The 21,888-nt window shown below is 43.3% G+C and overlaps 1 protein-coding gene across 1 annotated transcript in view; it reads right to left on the minus strand.

The window, feature by feature from the left end:
- DPY19L1 (dpy-19 like C-mannosyltransferase 1) overlaps positions 1-21,888 on the minus strand; it is an 83,267-nt gene that overhangs the window by 32,089 nt on the left and 29,290 nt on the right. The window contains exons 8-10 of the mRNA XM_055135013.1: positions 11,877-11,968; positions 6,603-6,702; positions 3,872-3,949 (exon numbers count right to left, since the gene is read on the minus strand). Of these exons, the coding sequence (XP_054990988.1) occupies positions 3,872-3,949; positions 6,603-6,702; positions 11,877-11,968 (270 nt within the window). The remainder of the gene's footprint in view (positions 1-3,871; positions 3,950-6,602; positions 6,703-11,876; positions 11,969-21,888) is intronic.

The following is a 21,888-nucleotide window of genomic DNA, read 5'->3' on the forward strand; positions in this document are numbered from 1 at the left end:
GCAGAACAAAGGCTCTACCTTTTGCATTACTGTTCCAGCCCCAATAACTGCAGAATTTAAAAACTCAGTATTTTTTAGTTCAACAAATTTATATAAGTTCAATGATAATATTTTTCTTATTACAAGCACAACTGGAACTATGATGACATTGCCAAAGCTTGACAGGCAGGTCACACTCAAGACTGATAGGTTCCTATATGACAAGGCAGCCTGAACCTGGAGGTACTGAGGTCGGGCTGATGGAGTCCAAGGAAAAGTGGTCTGGGAATATTGGATCCCAGACAGGGATGCGGGATGAGTTCTTGGAGTATCATCTTCACGATACTCTGGAGGCCTCAGAAAGAGAGGCGTCAGCCTGAATTTTCAGGTCTAGCTAAGGAAGCCTACTGGTGGGCTCAGTCCAGACGGGCTAAAAACTCAATCTGAGGATCTTTATGAAAAAGTTGCAGCAAAACTGACTTATGAATTAATCACTACCACTGCAGCACTTTTAACAAGCAAAATCTTAAAACCAAACTTATTTTACTATGATTATCTTTGATAGAAACAAACGTGGTTTGGGAAAGATAACCCTGTTTCATCAGAATACTTTATGAATATTAAATTCCAGGACTGTCAATACATTTGAGGGTTTATTTTCCACACGTTAATCTGACTGGAAATCCCTGTCATTTCCTAAATTATCTGTCCAACAAATGTTGGACAATGTATAACTGTCCAACAAATGTCTCTCCAATCTTTTGATTTGGATTATTTAGAACTATAACGCTTGCAAGCCAGAGATGGAGAGAGCTTGATAAAAACCACCACAATGACCCATATGTGTCCAACCCTCTTGGCCACTGTTCTACTCAGCGTTTATTTGGGCATTAGAGACTCTCACTCCAGGCCCAGAGAGTGCTCATGCTGCCACACTGCCTCACTCCTGTGAAAATGCTTCAGATTCAGGCATTTAGACACATTCACGTACCTTCACGCTCTCCTCTGAACTAAGACTGAATTTATGGTCTGCCATAATCATTTTAATCTCTTTCATTTCCATAGAAATGCTTTTATAAGCTGATTGCTTGCATACACAAATAAAAACAAAAAAACCCACAATACCTTGCTTGTGGATAAGCAATACATATACAGATAATTAACAATACTTTGTGGGAAAAGAGGAATGCCTAAAATTACTAAAGTCAGAATAAAGTGGAAACACTACTCTTGTCAAAATAAAAATGATTCTCTAAGACAGAAGTACATAAAGACAGTAGTAGAAACAATTTTATACCAATATACTATATAAACTAAATGAAATAAACTAGAAGCACAACCCATCCCAAGAAAGAATCAAGAGGAAACAAAAAACCTGGCCAGAATACTAACAACTAAGGAGATCAAAGAAGTATACAAACAGAAAGTCCAGGCCCACATGGCCTCCAGTGGTGAATTCTAGCATTCATGGCAGAGCAATGCCACTCTTCAAACTCTTCCAAAAATGAAGAACAAAGCATTCCCAACTGAGGTGAACATGTTGGTGCCAAGAGCAGATGAGGGCTGGAGAGAAAGTACAGTAGGCAAGGTATTTGTCTTACATGCAGATGAAGCAGGGTAGATCTCTGGCACCACACACGGTCCCCTGAGCAGATACAGGAGTACGTCCCCGAAAACCAGTGGGTGTGGCCCCAAACCAAAAACCACACAGCAGGGCCTCAGGGATACCCCATTCTTGGGTCCTGGCTTAAGAGTCCCCAGTTCCGTTGGCTTAGTACTCCTAGGGGTGGCCCCAGACCCCCTGAACAGTCCTGGGAAGCTCCCCTCCCTAAGGACCAATCCATGGAATCCACCACAGTCACAAGTCCCGGGGAAGAACTATACACAACTACTCAGGCCATTCAGCCAGCATGAGTTTCTCTAAGAGCGATCAGAGCATGGGGGACATGTTCAAAGAGAAGCTGGGGGAAGCAGCTGGACAAATGGCAACAATGCAAGCAACAAAATAGATAAAAAAATTTTGCCTTATAGTGTGCTGTTGTGGTGGGGGGGGGAAACAAGAGGGAAAAAAAAAAACCACAAAGATCTGATAAACGATCTGGACAGGAATGTCATAAAGAAGGCAAGCAAATGTATCAACAGACTCATGAAAAGATGTTTAGCTTTATTGAGAGGCAGAGAAAATGCAAATCAGAGCCACGAGACACCATTTTATATAATCACCAGATTTACAAAACAAAAAAGAATTTAAAATGTATAAGCTGTGGTACCTGACTGCTGGAAGTGGTCTAATTATTTTTAAGAAAACCATGGCAGTCCATGAAGTTGAACATGTCTCTAACTTATCACCTTGAAATTGTACTGTGCAAATACCCTAGAGAAACTCTTAACATACATTCCCCAGCAAATATGTTTAAGAATGCACAGAATAATTCATTAAAAAGAGGAAAAACCTTAAATGTCTTTTCAACAAAAAAGATAGGAAATCGGCTTTATTTCCACAGTGGGAAATAAAAAGCAATAAAAATGTCAGAACTCCCCTAACATACAAGTCTCAGGAAACTGAGTGAAAGATAAGTCTCATAAAAGAATGCCGTTTTTATAAACCACGAAAACAATATGAATATTTAATACATTAGATATAAAGAAAAGCTAATTGTCGTTTTAACAGCATGACAGGGTTATCTTTAGGAGAAAGAGAAGATGTTTGGGTCACGCAGGGTTTTACAGAAACTGAAGGAGAGGTGCATGGCCGTCCACTTCACCATTCCGCTCATAATCTCCCTATGCGCAATAGGAATCAGTTATCAAGAACAACCCATGATAGCATTCCATGATCACATTAAAAAAACAGAAAAATGTAAACAGCCAAATTATGAAACCTAATGAAGGACAGGGAAATTCATCAGCTCAACCTCCAGCCTGGGCCCTTCTCGGGGACTTGGGGGCTGAGTGCTCAGGGCTTCCTCCTGGGCCTGCACCCAGAGGCTATCCGGGTGCCAGAGGCAGTGGAAGCACTGTGGCCCTGTACTGTCACTGAGCCCCAAGCTCTACTCTTCTCGGCTAACTTCCCTTTCCCCCTCAAGTCTGTGCTCCACACCCCACTTCTCTGTAAGACCTGCCCTGACCACCACATCGGTACCACGAGGTCCCAGCTCCCGGCACTGTCATTACTAATCTACCAGGGGGTTCCTAGCTTGTTCTTTTCTCTGTGTCTGTTCCTTCCCACCTTCAAACATGCTCCATAACACACCCGCTTATTATGCTCATCACTCATCCACTATCTTCTCTGCTTCCCCTCCGTTAGAATTTCAGTGACATATAAGCTGGATATTTGAATTTCTATCTACTTATGTGGCACACACTAGAAAATCTGTGCTCAGAAAATAAACGTTCCAATTTAGTGTTAGAGATGCTCTTGAATAACGGAGCATTTCATATTTTCTTTCCTTTATTTCCATATTTTAATTCTTTTTTACTGATAATGCAAGTCACTGACAACCCCCAATCAGTTCAAATGTCCTAAATTAAAATTTACTTTAATAAATATAATTTCCTTATTAATTTTAAATATACAATTTATTAAATGGTGATTCTTTTACCCCAAAATAAATTTAATATGTAATCTATTTAATTCATGTCTATTCTCAGTCTTTTAATAAAACTTAAAAAATATTTTTATCTACTTTTAACTTTTGTTTTAGCGTGCCAGAAATCAATGCACACAAGGCATGCACTTTGCTGCTGAGCCACATCCCTGGCTCTTGACTGACACTGGTATTAATAACAGATCCAAGTCACAACTGGTGTCAACTATGAGCCAATCAAATGCTAACCAGGGGCTAGTTTAAGGTCAAAGTTAATAAAGAATAAAATGAAGCTGCTACCTTACCATGTGACTGTAGATGATCCTCCGCAGTTTGCATGTGTCAATGTACCCCCCAACATAGACTGCAAACAATGATGCGATCTGAAATTCAAACATAAAGTTACATAGACGCAGTCGCTGCAAGAGTAAAGATGACTTTTATTTTTTAAAAATTGATTTCTATTTTTTTCTTTTAACTCTTACTAAGGCACTGTGATTTGCAATACGTTTGATTATCAGTATTGACTATCAGGCATCCTGTGCTGCAACACAACACCCACTGCCAGTGTCTGTGCCCCTCCGCCACTGTCTCAGGGACCCCCCATACAGTGCTGCTCGTGACAGTCAAGACGGGGAAGCAACCCACGCCCTCAAGGAGACACCAGAGGATCAAGTGGTCTCTACACATGGAATACTACTCAGCTATGAGCAAAGATGGAAGTATGGAACTTGCCACTGTGTGGATGGAACTAGAGGGCATCAGACTGATTTACATTTCAGTTGAAAGCACACTCTTTGTGTTCCACTGAACTGCTAATTCACTGTGGACTGGAATCAATAAAATAACAGCAAATACTGGTTTGTTTTTTACTAGAAAGTGCTCTCAACCTTCTAAGTTATAGACTCTGTGGACCATTCAAAACAATGTTCACTTTAATGTCAGATGACTCTCCTGTAACCATGTGTAACTGAAAAGGGCTTGCTCAATTGAAAAAAAAAAGAATTTAATAATATATGACAACTCAGATATAGTCATGGAAGGCACATAAAACTTAATGATGAAGTGACAGTGTGTGAAAATACACTCACCTGTACTGTTCACAGGTTTTTCCTTTTGTGCTCTTTTTCATTAGCAGAAATATTTAAGTACTATCTATGATCAAGTTGATCAAACTTCATAATAAAAGGAGTACTTTTATTATAAAAAATTTGGGGGTAGTAGTTTTTCACGAAGGATTTGATGGGAAGGAGGGCAGTTCTCAGACTGCACCTGGGAGTGCATGGGGAACGATGTGCAGTCCTGGGAATTCAACTGCATGGGTCAAAGTGGCCACATGCACACCCACAGTTCCTGAAGAATTTATCCAGCCCTATGAAAGTTCTGTGTACACTATTTAGTTTTGAAAAAAACCTCTTATATATATTTAACTGCATAGGTCTAAGATGACTGCACTTACTTAGACTGACAATATACCACTTGGTAAAATAAAATAATATGATGTCAAAACTTTTCCACCCTTCTTGATAAAGAAAGCAATTCAAATTAAGTTTCATGCTTTCTCTATTCCACAAATGTGGCATAAACAAATGCAAAACAACTGAATTCTTAAACCTGTAACTTAAGCTCCATTTGTCAATTTTGCTCCAAACAATGTAAGGCAGATTTTTCCATTAGTAAGAGAAACAAGGATTCCCTTTACTTATACCCATCCCTGGAGAATATTCTGCAGCCCAGGAATGCCTGACAGGAAGCCAGAACCATGGTTCGTCTCGGCAGAACACAAGCCTCACCGAGAAGCACATCACCTCTTCCCTCAGCAAGCCCTTCACCTGCCACCAAAACTTTGGGACACACACACACACACAGAGGCTGCTCCACTGATAGAAATGGGGTCTCACACACACACACACACACACACACACACACACACACACACACACACACAGGCTACTCTACTGCTCCACTGATAGAAATGGGGTCTTGACATACACATACACATACACAGGCTCTTCTAGTGACAGTAATGGGGTCCAAACACATACACATATACACATACACACACACACACACACACACACACACACACAAACACACTCCCAATTTCAACAAGCTAATTTAACCAGACGGAAATAGAGGAAGTGTAGGAATATTTCCCCTAACAAAAAACCCCAAGGATGAGATCAGAGAGGCCCCTCGGTGACAAAGTTTCAGTATTAGAATGCAAAGGTGTCTGAAAAAAATACACCCAGAAAGGAATAAAATAGCAAAAAAAAAAAAAAAGAGTAGATAACAAATATCTGCCTGCAAAAATATACACGTTAGCACAGACCAAGACTGTTCAGACCACTTAGATGTAGGGACTCCGGGGCAAAAGCAGAAGACCAAAATGTCAGACTTCACTGTCTGTGCCAGGGCCCTTCTGAGCGCTGGGACCTGCCGGCGCCCAAGGAACTGGTGTGCTCACCGACTGTCGGTGCTGTCTCTGTCAGCGGTGGCCTCCTGCAGGCGCCATGCAGCTGAGGAGCCAGACCACACTGGATGAAAGGCCCGCCCACCCAGGAGCCCTACCCTGTGCATTTATCTGTCTCCCTGTATGACTCTGTCTCATCCCCGTGACCTCTGTGGGACAGAGGTCAAGCTGACACAAGACAGGCGGTCAGACCACTGCAGAGAAGGGGCTGTGGAGAGCGTGATCTGTTTGGCTACTAATCCTCTGTGGGAATACTCAGCATGTGCACGAGAGAAACACATTTCACAAGAAGAAAAGATATGTTTTAGCATATCATGTTTAAGTTCACATAATGAACAAAAGTAGCCATAAATTTGGGTTCAGTAAATAAATTTACCCCTTAATTCTCGGTAATAGTAGATTTTTAACTATTTCCTTACCCTAATCTTTCTTTAAAAAGTACTAAAAGACTATTTTAGGATTTAAATTCACAGGAAATCTTAGTCTTGTAATCTTATACTAACGAGTTCACATAATCAAACAGACTTAGTTTTTTAAATGGATCTAAAATATAAGCACCTTACCTGAGTGAGAAGCACAAACTGAGCAAACTGCCAGGGAAGCATGAAAAATACATTGGAAATGCAGAGTGCAATCAAGCTTCCCCTATAAAGTTTTGTAGCCCTGAAAAATAAAATGAATATCAGTACATTTAACTGTAAAAAATATGAGCATAACTCCAAACTGTTACAAATTAGACCCTCGAAACATGATCTGGTTCTAACATAGACCAGACAGAAAATGAACCAATGAGCTAAAAATTATACCTCCTGACACTCGATTACTATTTCTGTGACAAGTAAATACCTGTTATTACAGCAAAAACAAAGCCTGCCAGAAAAGCCTGGGAGAGGGGGTGGAGGTGCGAACTGGTCATATATGCATGGAATTACTTCCAAGGCCAACATAAACATGTCTACTGCTGCAGTCACTGGGTCATTCGTGAACACGTCTGTGAGGAAACAGTCGGAAGTCACATACTCTAAGGGCTAACATGCAGACACAGACCGCAAGAACCAAAACACAGGCTGAGCAGCAGAGGGAGATTCTGCAGATGGTGCGGGTGAAATGATGGAATCGGGACAGTTCTGCAAGCACGAAGCACAGGTGGAGCCCCAGCACCATCCAGAGCCCTGAGAGCTAGGGGAGCTCAAGTGGAGCTACAGGTGGGACTAACAGGGCCCTTGGGAGCCCCTTGAGGCCTCACTGGGTGCTGACTCACAATCCCGAGAATGTCTTGGAGAATGAGTGACTGCTGTTCCACTCCTTTAGAAAGTGTTTCTGCTACCTGGAGTCGATGTCACACCCCTGCTAGCACTCTCAGGCACAGACAGTGTTGGGATACACAGGGGCACAAGCACAGGACACGCAGCCCTCCCAGGTACCAAGCACCAAGCACTGGGCGACTGCGTCCACCCTGTCCCCACGGCTGCACCAACACAGGGCTTCCCGTCACGCCCAGAATCAAGGTACATTCCAAGCCCAGGTGACTATTAACCAGCTACAAGATGCATTCACTCACTAGATAAAAAAGTGTTTTCAATGGGCCAAAGAAGAGTGAGATAAGCAAGCTTGCATCCACAGAAAATGGGTTCCCTCCCGGAGACGCCTCCACACACACATCTGTGTGCAGGGCTAGAATACAACAAGCATTTGTAAGCTCACAAAGTGTGTGGGTGCTGCGTGACGTGTCTGTTCAGTGGCCTGGCCGCCTCCGTCCTCCCAGGCCTCCCCAGCAGAGGAACAAAGAGGGGGACCACAGTCTATGGTGAAACTGTTTAATGCAGAGCTGCCAGCACACTTACAGAACATCTGAGGGGGTCAGAGGTGGAGGACTGCATGTCCCTGTGACTTACAGAGGTTGAACATTGCAGCAGAGGCAGTTCTCTGGAGGAGACAAACTCAAGGAGATGCTCTGTCTCCCAGGGACATCTATATTGCTTTTCTCTTTCCTTCTATATCAAACAATTTAGTCAAGGAATCAAACAATCAATAAAAAAATTAAGTCAACTTCTTACCAATACTTGCAGTTATTTGGATACACACAGTAAGAGATAAAGATTCCAAACTTAGTTCTCCAAATGCAAGCAAGGCTTTTACCGTAAATCCCAGACTAAGTCCTCAGGCCAATTCTGAATGTTCTCCCCATAGGGGTCCTGTTTCTTAAGTCATAACAACTTGCATCAAAACATACATTTATGCTTTCTAGACTGTCTTATTTCAATGACAGGGTAGCTTTGCCACACGCCCCGGAGTCCATGCCCATCTCACAACGGACCTTCCTTTTGGGGTGTTAGGCGCTACAGCAACTGAAGCCTGGGTCAAGTAATTAAGATGGATGCCCAGGAGTAGATATATTTCAGAGTCAATCAACTCCCAAATACTACGAGGACAGCACTAACGGTCTTTCTGTACTTAAGCAAAGAACAACACTGCTCTATAGTAAAATATAAAAAGGTTATAAGGGAAACAGAAAAGCAAGTAATTCACTACATATACAAAATCCAGAATTACCAGAAAGTTTTGGTTTAAAAGTAACCAAGACTGATTTGGTGAACTGTGACAATGACAATTAGGGATGCTTGCTTCTCTGGGAGAGAGAGAAAAAGGGGCAATTCACTGACGAAGCCCAGAACACTTAGGTTAATATCTAACAGTGTTTATTTCTTATAGACTACAGCCAAAGAGCTGTGAGGCCACTCTCTGAAATAAACCATTTCTCTATGCCTTTGAGTATTGACAGGATTTCATTTTATGCACAACGAAAACCACTGAAGATTCAGACAAAACTTAACACTGGTCTGCTGGCTGAAAACAAACTACACAGAGCAACAGCACAGCAGAGACAGTGCATGGCATGCCTGTGGCTAACCTCAGTTGAATCCCTGGCACCCCACATGGTCCCTCAAGCACCACCAGGAGAAAGTCCTGAGCACCACTGGGTTATTTTGTGGCCCCAAACCACAAAATAAACCAAAAACCCAGACTCTACAGAGAGGAGAGAGGGACTGCAACGATAATGAAGAGTCAATAGAGGCACAGAAACGCAACGCAAATACTGCCAAGAACATTCAAGAAACAGCTACGGCTGCGCTGGTGCTACCAGTGATGCATACAAAGATTCAACACTGAGTGCAACTAACTTGTGAAGACAGAGCGTCTTCGTGGCTTCATCTGGAAACAACTGGGAGACTAGGACGAGCACTCAGCAGGGTCTGCTCAAAGGAAAGGCGGAGCCCTGCAGCTGGGCTAGAAGTGGGGGTGCTGTGCTAAGTGAGTCTGCCAGAGGGAGAAGGCCGAGTACCATATGCCCTCACCCCTCAACGCCACACAGAGAAAACACCAGGAAGAGACAACATCCGGCAGTGACAGGCCCTGCCTCGTGGGCGACAAACCTGAGCTTACTGAGCAGAGGGGCAGCTGGGGAGTGTGGCCTGGGAGTAAAAGCAGCAGGACAAAGAGGCAGAGGCGGCCGGGCACTTTGGAGCACCTGCAGCAAACCTGTCACCTTAACTACAACCCAATTAGGAAAACAAAAAAAGGGAACAGCTGATGACAAGCCAAGAATGAAACAGACAAAACAAAACCCAATGGCTTCTCTGCCACAGGAGAAAGAACTCGGTGCCACACATAAAATAAGCCACGGTGGTCAGAGGCCTGAGGCCAACACCCTCGGGAAAACAGTGAGCAGCCTGGCCTGCTGCAGCCCCCGGGAGGGTGAGCTGAGCCCCGGAAGGAAGCTGCATCTGCTCCACAGGAAGTGAAGGGGCAGTGCAGCTGGAGGGCTCAGGGATCCGAGAGCAGGACACGTGGGGTCTGGCCCCGCAGCACCCACAGTCACTTCCAGAACATCCCCCAGACACTGCATAGGTGGAGCCCCGACACCACTGGACGTTCCCCCCCACTCAATAAAACACCAGAACCAGAGTGAGAAGGACAAGGGCGAGGACGATGACCCTGAAGGGGCAAAAGCCTCGGAGCTCTGGGCTCACATGAGCAGGCTGTGGACTTGGAGAGAAGCCGAGCAGGAGAAACAGAGCAAGAGAAGGAAGGGAAGCCTGGAGCCCTCCTGCAGACTGGGGGCAGAGACCAGAGCACCTGAAGAAGCCAGGAGAGCGAGCTGGGAAAGGCAAGACATAGTAGCAGGGCATTCCACAGAGGGAGGCCGACGGACCAAGTGTCAGGAGAGAGCACAGCTAATTTCCCAGTGCTGCCAGCCACCACCCAAGGCAGAGGGCAGGAGGGTCCCTTTCTCCAGGAAGATTATCTTCTGTCACCCAGTACAGAGCCAGAGCAGTCATAGGGGCCCTGAGAGGTGAGGCAGGAGGGTGAAGGGGGAATGGAAGCACTCGATTCACTGTGGTGTGGAGAATGCTGCCATTCTAAAGACGCTAAAGCAGCTTTAACTCCTATAATAAAGACTGATGTCACAGGAAGTCCTTGGTTATGAGAACTTTAAAAGCCAGTAATGAATGAAAAATTCTCAAACTGCCATGAGTCGAGTACTCCCCACCTGCCTTCCTTCCACTCTCCCTTCCAAATCAGGAGTCAGGGAATGCTGGAAGCCTTTTAGAAAAGGAAGGGAGCGGCCTTCCCCAAGCCTGAGGAGTGCAGACAGGACTGCCGGCCGAGGGAGCTCCAGAGTAAGGCGGTCAGCTCGCTTCAAACTCCTCAGGGCAGGCATGCTTGGGGCAGCACTCACGGCTCTCAAGTCAGCAAGTGTGCTACATGACGGGAGCCGAGCTGAGGTTTGCAGCACTGGAACCCCCCCCCCCACCACCACTGTGGGGCGCGTGGAGTTCACTGTCTGAATGATACTCGAGGAAAGTTGAGATCAAGACTGTTGAGGTGGAAACACATGACATGCAGCAGTGACACAGACACTCGCGTGCAGACAGCCCCACATGGCGAGAGACGCCGGCCAGGAGCCCCAGAGTCAAGGGTCAGAAATGTAGATTTTGTCTTATTTGAAGATGCCAGAGCAGCTCTAACTCCCATAGCGAGATAACCTTTGGGAAAAGCTGGAAGCCAGCGTGAGCGCTGTCTCCAGAGGCCTGTGTGGAAGGGCGCCACCTGTGGTCCCCAGCCTGGCCGGGTTCAGCACCCCCAGTGTCCTCCGGTGGGCGGCTGGAAACCTCCAAGCAGGCCCTCCCAGCCCCGGCCACTGCAGAAGCAGCTCTTAGTCTCGCCATCTCCCGTTCTCCACTGCACTTTGTTAGGTCTTTCCGTGGGTTCCAACGTGTTGTATTCTGACCCTCTGAATCAAGGCAGGCCATGCCCAGCACCCAGCACCCAGCGCAGGCGGGAGGGAACCTGGGGCCCCCTCTCCCCCTCCAAGGCTGGCAGCTGGCCATGCAACAGTCCATGCAGACGCTCTCTAGGAGCCCCCAGCCAGTCCCAGATCCACCCCAACTGTAACCTCTTCCTAAGCCCACGCTGGGTTCTCGGGGATACCAGCCGAGTGCGGGGAACCGCGTGTGTTCCCAGGCCACAGCTACCCATGAGCTGTTGGCTGGGAAGTACAGCAGCCAAGGCTCCCTCCTAGCCCCAGCTTTCCAGTTCTCTCTGCCAGCTTCCAGCCCCGCCGCAGTGCAGACTAGGACGGGGATGGGGTGGGCAGAGGGCAGAGCAGCTCCGCTGGTGCTGGCCCCCGCAGAGCACGGGAACAGGGAATGAGAGGCTCGTGAAAGAGGTGCTGCTGGCACCTTCCTTGTCAATTCACGTGAAGTGACTCTGAACACACCTTGCAGCTGCAGCCTCCATTCCATCACAGTGACAGCCGGGCAGGCCCAGGTTACCTGAGAATACGCGTCACAAGCAGCGTCTGGAGCACGAGGAAGGGGTAGGAGAAGCTTTCTCGGAGCGGCGGCGTCCACATCACGCGGGTGCACTGAGAACGAGGCAAAGCAGATGGTGCTGGGTCAGAGCCGCGAGCGCCACACTCAGAGCCACCACACGGCCCTCCCAGGGCCGCCCTGGGCTCGGGGACACACCGCTCACAGCACCAGACCCCAGGAATTACAGGGAGTGCCCCAGATCGACCCCGGGAAAGCGGGGAACGGCAGCGGGAAATGTTCTGCCCAGCCTGACGTGTTTCACTCAAACTGGGGTTCCTATTTCACTCCTCCTGACTTGTACGACCTAAGCTTTCCAGAAAGGCACCAACACCAAGGCTTAAGTCTCTGCCGCCATGGACACGAGCACGTTCATTCTCGTGGTGCTATAAAGCACACGACCTTCGCGCTGGCTTCTCTGCCCAGGCGGTCCCAGACAGAGTAGTGGCAAGTGAGAGAAGCCCTTAAAAGCCAAGTACTAGCTTCCCAAAAAGCTCATTTTAGATACCATTAATGTACTGTCCCAGCTTTAGTTTTCAATCATTTCTTCTGCACATATGCTCAATATATTCAAGAGCCCAGTTCCCTTAGGGGAACTGAAGGGGATTAAATGTAAACGCACACTATTACTATTAAGTTGGTTGCACCAATCAGGCAAGGCTGCTTTAAAACTACCTAGCATCATAAAGGCCCCAGTCTTTAGAACGGAATGAAAGAAAGTAAACGTTTCTTTTACTTTAGCAGTATGTACAACTACTGGAGAGTTCTATTACTAAGAAAGTCTAAGCCAATTTTCCTCTTTCTACCAAAGCTTAGAATCCTCTGTGAAATTTACATAGATATCTATTTAGAAGAGAATTCTAAGGAGATTGAAAACGGTCTTTTATTGTTACTATAATACATTTCTAAAAATTTCTTAGTTTATTAGATTAGATTTCAGCAAGATTTATGAAGCTATCAATCTCTATGCAAAAACCAATAAGAAAATATACTGTATAATGCTCAATTTAAGAATTTTCTTCATACAGACTTCATACAAACACATTTATTTTATTATTCAAATTCAACTATGTTGTCATCTCTTAGAAATTCATTTTTTGTAATAGCTGAAGTCAGTTCTCTAGAATTATATCCTCTGTAAAGTTAGAATAACAAAGCCCAATTACCAAATCCTAACAAAGAACTAAGTCTTCCCCTTGAAAATATTAGGAGTTACTAAATTTAATACATTAAAGTATTTGTCTCCACAATGGTTGTGTTTGTTTTTTTTTGGGGAGGGGGGCACTGTTTGTTTTTGGCTTCTAGAGTCACATCTGGCAATGCTCAGGGGTTACTCTTGGCTCTGCACTCATGAATTACTGCTGGTGGCACTCAGGGGACCAGAGGGAATGCCAGGGATCAACCCTGGGTCTCGGCCACATGCAGGGCAAATGCCCTCCCGCTGTACTATCTCTCCGGCCCCTTCCCACTGTGCTCTGCATGATCTGGTACAAACATACTCTGACAGAAAACTCCCCAGAGTTTAAAACAGTAAACATATTTGCTTTATTCATAACCTTTCCTTTATAGCTTTAATTTGACGATAAGAATCTATAGTTGTTCATAGAGTTGGCAATATAAATACCAGTACCTATTTTTCTGTTTGTTTTGGGTCACACCCACCTGTGCTCATGTGGTACTGGGGTTCTAACTCAGGTCAGCTGAATGCAGGGCAAGCACCCTATCCACTGTACTACTATTGCTCTGGCCTTTAAAAAAAAATTATTGACTGAAGAACTGCAAATTACAATATTGTTACTAAGGATTTCATGTATACATAATTCCAACACTGTACCCATCACAGAGCATTCACATCCATCCCCAAAGCCCCTGCCTTTCAACCCTGCTGCCTCACCCCCAAACTCAGCTGGTGTGGATCAGTTTTCCCGTTGTGCTGCCTTTGACTATCTGGTACTCCCTGGTTGTATCTTTAAGTCCCACACACTCTCGAGAGAGAGATTATTCTGTGTCTATCCCTTTCTCACTGATTTCACTCTGCATGATACCCTTCAGTTTTATCCATGCCATGGAAAATTGCATAAGTTTTTGTCCTTTCTTAGAGCTGCATAATATTCCACATATACAACACAACTTCTTGATCTACTGAACCACAGTTGGGCATTTGGGTTGTGTCTGTTTCCTGGCTATTGTACTGAGTGCTGTGATAGACATGATGCTCATATATCCTTTTAAATGCTTCTGTGTTGTAGGAGAAGGTGCCAAGAAGTGATATCTCTCAGTCATATAATAGTTTTATTTCTACTTTATTGAGAATCTCCATATTACCTTCCACAGAGGCTGAACCAGAGGACATTTCCACCAACAGTGAATGAGGGTTCCTTTCTCATCACATCCTACTAACACTACCTTTCTCCAGACTTTAGGGTATGTGTCATTCTTACTGGTGTGAGATGACGTACTACTGGTGTCCTGATGCATTTCCTAATCACGAGTGACCATGATCACTTTCCAATATGCCTGTTGGCCATCTGTATGCCTTCTCTGAAGAAGTGTCTGTTCTTCTCCTCTCCCCGTTTCTGAATGGGAAAATTGGAGTTTTGCTATCGCTCTATAGGTCCTGACCATCAGTCCTGATATATTGTGTGTGTGCAAATATTTTCTCCTAGCCAACAACACATCTTTTTATTTTAGCATGAGTTTCTTTTGCTGTGCAGAGCATTTTAATTGTGCGTAGTCCCATTCACTGTTGTTCTGTTTTCTTGCTTTTATGGTTCACTCGTGGAAGACCCCTCTGAGTCCATTTCCTGCAGAGCACTGCCCATGTTCCTGTCAATGTGTTATGAATTCTGGTCTAATTTAAGGTCTTTTATCCACTTCAAGCTCACTTTTGAATGGCGTGAGATATGGTAATAAATTACACATGCCTATCAAGTTTTCCCAAGACCATTTGTTGAACAGTATTTCATTGCTCCACTTTATGTATTTAGCTCCTTTGCTATAAATCAACAGTAAATAAACTTAGAGATTTAGCTCTGAACTCTCAATTCTGTCTCATTGGTCTTTGGGTCTATCTATATACCAGTACCATGCAGTTTTGTTAATTATAATTTTGTAGTATAGTTCAAAGTAGAAAAATAGGGAAAAGCAATGCTTTCCATGATTAATGCATTAAATCAGTATAATTTGGGCAGGAAGGTTATTTTGACAATGTTGATTCTTCTCATCCATGAATAAGGACTATCTTTCTATTTCCTGTTGTCTTCTGCTTCTTTTAACAGTGACTGACACTTCCTTCACTTCCCTTGTTAAGTGATTCCTAGATAGTTGATGTTTTGTTTTGTTTAGAAACAATAAACCAGTACAGTTAGGTAGAAGGTTAGAAAATTAGTATACAAGTGTCTGTGGCATTTCTGTGTGAAAATAATGAACTAGAAGAAAAAAGAAATCAGAAATACACTTTCACAATAGTGCTCCAAAACATCAAATATAGGAATCAGATATAGGAATCAGATATTTGATGTTTTGGAGCACTATTGTAAAAGTGTATTTCTGATTTCTGTTTTCTTTTAGTTCATTATTTTCACACAGAAATGCCACAGACACTTGTGTACTAATTTTCTAACCTTCTACCTAGCTGTACTGGTTTTAATGTTTCTAAGACTTTTTTGGTGTTTTTTTAAAAGTGGGGTGTGTGTGTGTGAAGTCTTCAGGGTTTTCAGTGTTTTTGCATTGTCGGTAAATAGTAATAGTTTGCTTTCTTCTTTTAGCATTTGTATCTCTCTGATATCTTTTCTCTTATTTGATTGCTGTGGCTAGGATTTCAATATTCTGTTGAATGAGAGTGTGACAATGGACATCCATGCCTGTGCCTCATCTCAGGGTTTCAGTTAAAATACCAGTTCCTTTCAGTGGTATTCCTTCCTGTGGGGCAGGGTCACACCTGGTGGTGCTCAAGATATACTCTTTGCTCTGAGTTCAGTAGTCACTGCGAGTGGTGCTCCAGGGACGCCAAGACTGAACAAGAGTTGACCTGCACTATTTCCCGGGCCTAAGAGCACTATCTTGTAATGTAGAAATGAAAGCAAGAAGGCCGAAGCAATAGTACAATGGGGCCCTGAACCCAGCTGGGTGGGTTCAATTCTGGATACTACATGTGGATCAAGTACCACCAGGAGTGATTCCCTAACTGCTGAGTAACACGGGTTTGTCCCTGCTCCTCCAGCAGGGAGCTTAGGTTTATTGAGTTACACCAATCACAGTGCTCCCCAGGCACACCCAACTCCATCAGACATTCCAAACCCTCTGTGTTTATCTTTGACCTCTCCTTTGTGCTCTTCTTCTTCTATTTGTTAATCACGTATATCCCCAAATCAGATCCAGTAACTAATAAAGTAAAACTCTTCTGAGGGCTCTGGACTTTGTATATCTACGTGAAATATTGATTTTCTCTTTCCATTATGTCCTTTACATAGTTTACTTCAGGGCAATGTCCTTGGGAGTTAATTGACACCGAATAATATTAACTTCTAGGCATCTGTCATATTTACTTGACTTAAGCCTCAGTTGTCCTTCCTAACATCTCTGAAAGGAGCATCCAGGTGAGGAACCTGAATGGACCCAGGGCACACCACAAGCTACCCTGACATCAAGCAGGGACTGGCTAAGCACTATAAGAAGTATAATAAATTAAGCACATAGTCATGGGATTAGCTCTGTAATGACTCAAAAGAAGTAACTGAATAAGGACCGTGCTGGGGTTAGGAAAGACTAACCTAGCCTGAAGATTGTAGTCTGGGATACAAAGCAAGATGTCCCCGGAAGAGTCACCCTTTAAACTTAATATATTCACTGTCACTGTCGTCCCGTTGCTCATCGATTTGCTCGAGCAGGCACCAGTAACGTCTCCATCATGAGACTTGTTACTGTTTTTAGCATACCGAATATGCCACGGGTAGCTTGCCAGGCTCTGCCGTGCGGGCGAGATACTCTCGGTAGCTTGCCTGGCTCTCTGAGAGGGGCAGAGGAATTGAACCCAGGTCAGTTGCATGCAAGGCAAAAGTCCTAACCGCTATGCTATCACTCCAACCCAAGCTTAATATATTACATTCATAAATATTTTTTTAATTTATTTATTTTTAATTAGTGAATCACCGTGAGGGTACAGTTACAGATTTATACAATTTTGTGCTCATGTTTCCCTCATACAAAGTTTGAGAATCCATCCCTTCACCAGTGCCCATTCTCCACCACCAGTAAACCCAGCATCCCTCCTACCCTCCCCAATCCCATCTCTCCCCAACCCACCCTGCCACTGTGGCAGGGTATTCCTTTTTGTTCTCTCTCTCTAATTAGGTGTTGTGGTTTGCAATAAAGGTGTTGAGTGGCCACTGTGTTCAGTCTCTAGGCCACATTCAGCCCGCATCACCCTTCCCCCGCATGGCCTCCGAACGCATTATACTTGGTGATCCCTTTTCTGAGCTACCCTCTCCCCAGAATGTGAGGCCTGCCTCCAAACCATGGAGTCAACCTGCTGGTACTTATTTCTATTATTCTTGGGTATTAGTCTCTTACTCTGTTATTCTATATTCCACAGATGAGTGCAATCTTTCTATGTCTGTCTCTTTCTTTCGGACTCATTTCACTCAGCATGATACTTTCCATGCCGATCCACTTATATGCAAAATTCATGATCTCTTTTTTTCTAACAGCTGCATAATATTCCATTGTATAGATATACCAAAGTATCTTCAACCAGTCATCTGTTCTAGGGCACTCGGGTTTTTTCCAGATTCTGGCTATTGTAAACAGTGCTGCAATGAACATATAAGTGCAGATGTCATTTCGACTATACTTTTTAGCTTCTCTGGGATATATTCCCAGCAGTGGTATTGCTGGGTCAAATGGGAGCTCAATTTCTAATTTTTTGAGAATCGTCCATATTGTTTTCCAAAAGGGCTGAACCAGTCGGCATTCCCACCAGCAGTGTAGAAGGGTCCCTTTCTCCCCAAATCCTCTCCCAACAGCGGTTGCTTTTGTTCTTTTGGATGTGTGCTAGTCTCTGTGGTCTGAGGTGGTATCTCATGGTTGTTTTGATCCGCATCTTCCTCATGATCAGTGATGTAGAGCACTTTTTCATGTGCCTTTTGGCCATTCATATCTCTCCCTTGGGAAAGTTTCTGTTCATTTCTTCACCCCATTTTCTGATGGGGTTGGATGTTTTCTTCTTGTAGAGTTCAACCAGTGCTTTATATACCCTTGATATCAACCCCTTATCTGATGGGTATTGTGTAAATATCCTTTCCCATTCTGTAGATAGTTTTTGTATTTTGGTCACTATCTTTTGTGGTGCAGAAGCTTTTTAGTTTAATGTAGTCCCATTTGTTGATCTCTGTTTCCACTTGGTTGGCCAGTTGCATGTCATCTTTGAAGATACCTTTATCTTCAATATCGTGGAGGGGTTTGCCAACCTTGTCTTCAATGTACCTTATGGTTTGCAGTCTGATGTTGAGGTCTTTAATCCATTTTGATCTGACTTTTGTGCATGGTGTCAGGTCAAGGTCTAAGCCCATTCTTTTGCATGTGGTTGAACAATGGACAGAATTTCAAGCATCATCCTCTTTCCCTTTAGAGAGGAAGTCTCAAAGACTGAGAAAGATAAAGCAAAAAGAGCTCCTTTCTCTTTTAACTCACATTATCAACTTTCTCATCTGATCCTTTCCACTCCTGTCATAACCCTGGCCTCCTAGTCACACCTAACAGGTCACTAACCTCCAAGCTTGAGCAGTATATCTTTGTTCAACATGCTGACACATCCCCAGGATTTACCTGGCACACAGCAGGCGCACAGAGTATTTGTGTAAATGAGGCATAATAAAACAAAATAAACAACTTAGCAAAAAACTTACCTCTGGAGGAAAAGGAAATGAAGAGGCAAAAGAATAGAAGGAGGATCAGTAACATGGAAAAGAAGGAAGGAGAAGCAAGCCCCACAGACTGGCAGGAAAGCCCCTGCACTTGTCATTGTAAAACACTAACAAAGGTGTTGTTCTGAAATGCCATGTACATAGCCAAGAGTTACATGTGATGGCTGGGCTGAGTTCAGAGTGATTACTGGTTAACAGGAAACTTACTGATTATCAAGAAACTCAGAACCCTCTTGAGAGTAACACAGCTTTTCAGTCCTATTTTTATGACTTCTGCCATATCTTCCATCCACAACTATAGGATGTATGGGAGTTTCAAAGTGGGTGAGAATGCTGTACATAAACAACAGAATTGCGATAGGGACCAAGAAATATGCACATTTCTATTATGTATTTTGTTCAGCTTAGCTAAACTATATTTAAGAAACTAATATGGATAAGACACATTGTAGATAATAGAAAGGGTTCATTACATATGGCCCTATGGCAAAACATTTATATATTTTAAAAATTTAAGAGCTGGAAAGATAATATAGTACTTGCCTCATATACAGTCAACCTGGGTTCAAGTTCTGGTACCATTAAGTGGTCCCCAGACAACTGCTAGGAGTCCCCTGAGCACAGTCAGGTGTGGGGTCCCCAAACCATATAAACAAAACCTGGTATCTTCCCTTTTTGTATGGAATTTGCACATGCATATAATTATACATGTTGTCAATGTTTTATATTAAAAACTATGAGATAAATTTGGTAAAAATATTTTAATCTCATAATGAAAAACCTGAACGAAGCTATTTCATATATAGTGTTTTTATCTGCTCCAAAGCTTAAGAGAAAAAGATTGGAGGGTGGAGGATGTTTGCCTGTTTTGTTTTTAATATTCTCATCCAAATACTTTTCAAGCAGCATGTTAAAATTCCTGTACTATTAACCCTTGCTATGTAGCACAGATTTTATTTTTTAAGTAAGCATTTAAAACAGCAAAACTGTTCGTTTTTGTCCTTGCAATTAATAAGAACAGAACCAACATCTGATAAGACTGATAAATGGAAACAACTACAAACCTTGGAAGCCAGATATAAAAATATAATAAAGTCGCTTTTAATTACTTGATTTATCATCATTTAGTTCAAAGTTAGTTTACAACTTCAACTTTAACGTCACAAATCAAAATACTTTCCCACACTACCACCAGTGAGAGAAGAGTCTGAGCTGCTACTCGACTGTTTCAGTAAACTCCAATTCCCATTTCACCATCTTTAGTTTACCTTTCCCCAGTGGAATGTGAGTCTGAATCTGTTTAAACACACAAAGTAGCTTTGAAAACTATAAAACTGGAAAACTCTTGACCTGAGAAATGAAATAAATAGTAATTTACTATTAAATAGTATTTTACTGGCATAAAATAAAGTCTTTGCAGAAAATCATGTTTGTACAATGTATCATAATTATAAGGAAAACATACATACATTTCTAACCTCTAATTTATACTGACAGTGATACAGTTGACCTTTTTATTTGAAAGGAATAGTCTTTAAATGTTCACCTTTACTTGAAAATTTTCAATCATCTAACATGCTAAATGTGAGTGCTCAATGTTCCTTTCTTTAACTGTTAAGAAGTTATGTCCTAATTTTAGGGCATTTTCACAGAATCTGTGCTACTAATTATTTCATGGTCCACAAGCAGCATTCACATTTGAGATAATTTTTCCCTCAAAAATCAAGCCAAATCAATTAATTGATGTTATATTGCAATCATTTGTCAAATGCGCTAAGCATACTTGTTTGAAATTTCTCTGATTGTAAGTGCTAAGAGTTAATTCTATATCCATTAGTAACCTACTGAATATTTTTTTAAGTTCCACCTTGACACTACATTTAGGTTTTAAAGCACTACCCTTAAAGCTTTTCAACATGTATTTATTCAAATACTGAAGACACTTTGAGAATTAATTCATGGAAGGATTAAGTGACTTCACACAAAGCAAACAAACCTTCATTTTCTTTCAGTCTTAAACAACTTCCCATAAAAGTAAACTGGACAGAGAAGTATTACTAGAAATTCATTTACAACTATGATTAATGGAGTAGAAGGAATTCATTGGTACATTAAATTTACATTAGAATTGCAACATAAGACTGATAATGACAGTTCTACAATTACACAGTAGCTACCATGTACCAGACATTGTTCTGGGCACTTTACATTTACTAATTTATTTTATCTCTGCAATAATCCCATCCAGGGGTTATTCATTATGCTCCTTTACGGGCGGTTTCCACAGACTCACAGAGGTAATGCCAGGGCTGGACCTGAACACGAGTAAGCCAGATCCAGTCTACTTCTAGCAATGCTCTTTCATTAAGACCTCAGAAACACACAAATTCATAGATGTAATATAATGTTCTCTGCAAGATTTGGGAAAGTCTATCAAAGAGCACAATGAACACAGCCAAATGGAAACACACTACACATACAGTACAAAGTTCTAGTGCAATGGAGTGAGGGACAGCCACTGCAAACTGCAGATTCTAGCATAGCTAAAACAGGAGCTTTCAGAGGGTAGGTGTGCTGGGGGGTGGGAGGCATAAGCCACACTGGGTGCTTGGTGGGGGACTGTGTAATGCTGAAGATCAAACTGGGCCCTCTACTCGAAAAGGAAACACCTTAATCCCTCTACATCCCTCCAGCCCCCAGAGTTTTAAATCATAAGACGAACAGATCTCAGGCCAAGGTCATGGCTCTGGGTGTACAACACGCCTCTGACAGGTGAGAGTAGAGACAGAGAGACAGAGCGAGAAAAAGGAGGACAGAGCGAGATCTGGGCAGACAACTGGGTGCAAGCACCATGTTTCCTATGTTTGCAAGGCATATGCGTTTGAGGCAGTCTGTGCCAGGTGTGGCACACGGCACTGGGCATCCCAAGCCAGCAGCCCGCTCACCCTGCAGACAACACCTGTCAGGTCCACAGCACTGGGCTGAGAGGTTCCGAGAGTGGCCCTGCTCCTCCCCAGGGTCCGTGGGCATGACTCCTAGTGTACGCTTTATTC

The sequence above is a fragment of the Sorex araneus genome, chromosome 1 (genome assembly GCF_027595985.1).
Source record: "Sorex araneus isolate mSorAra2 chromosome 1, mSorAra2.pri, whole genome shotgun sequence".
Lineage (NCBI taxonomy): Eukaryota > Metazoa > Chordata > Mammalia > Eulipotyphla > Soricidae > Sorex > Sorex araneus.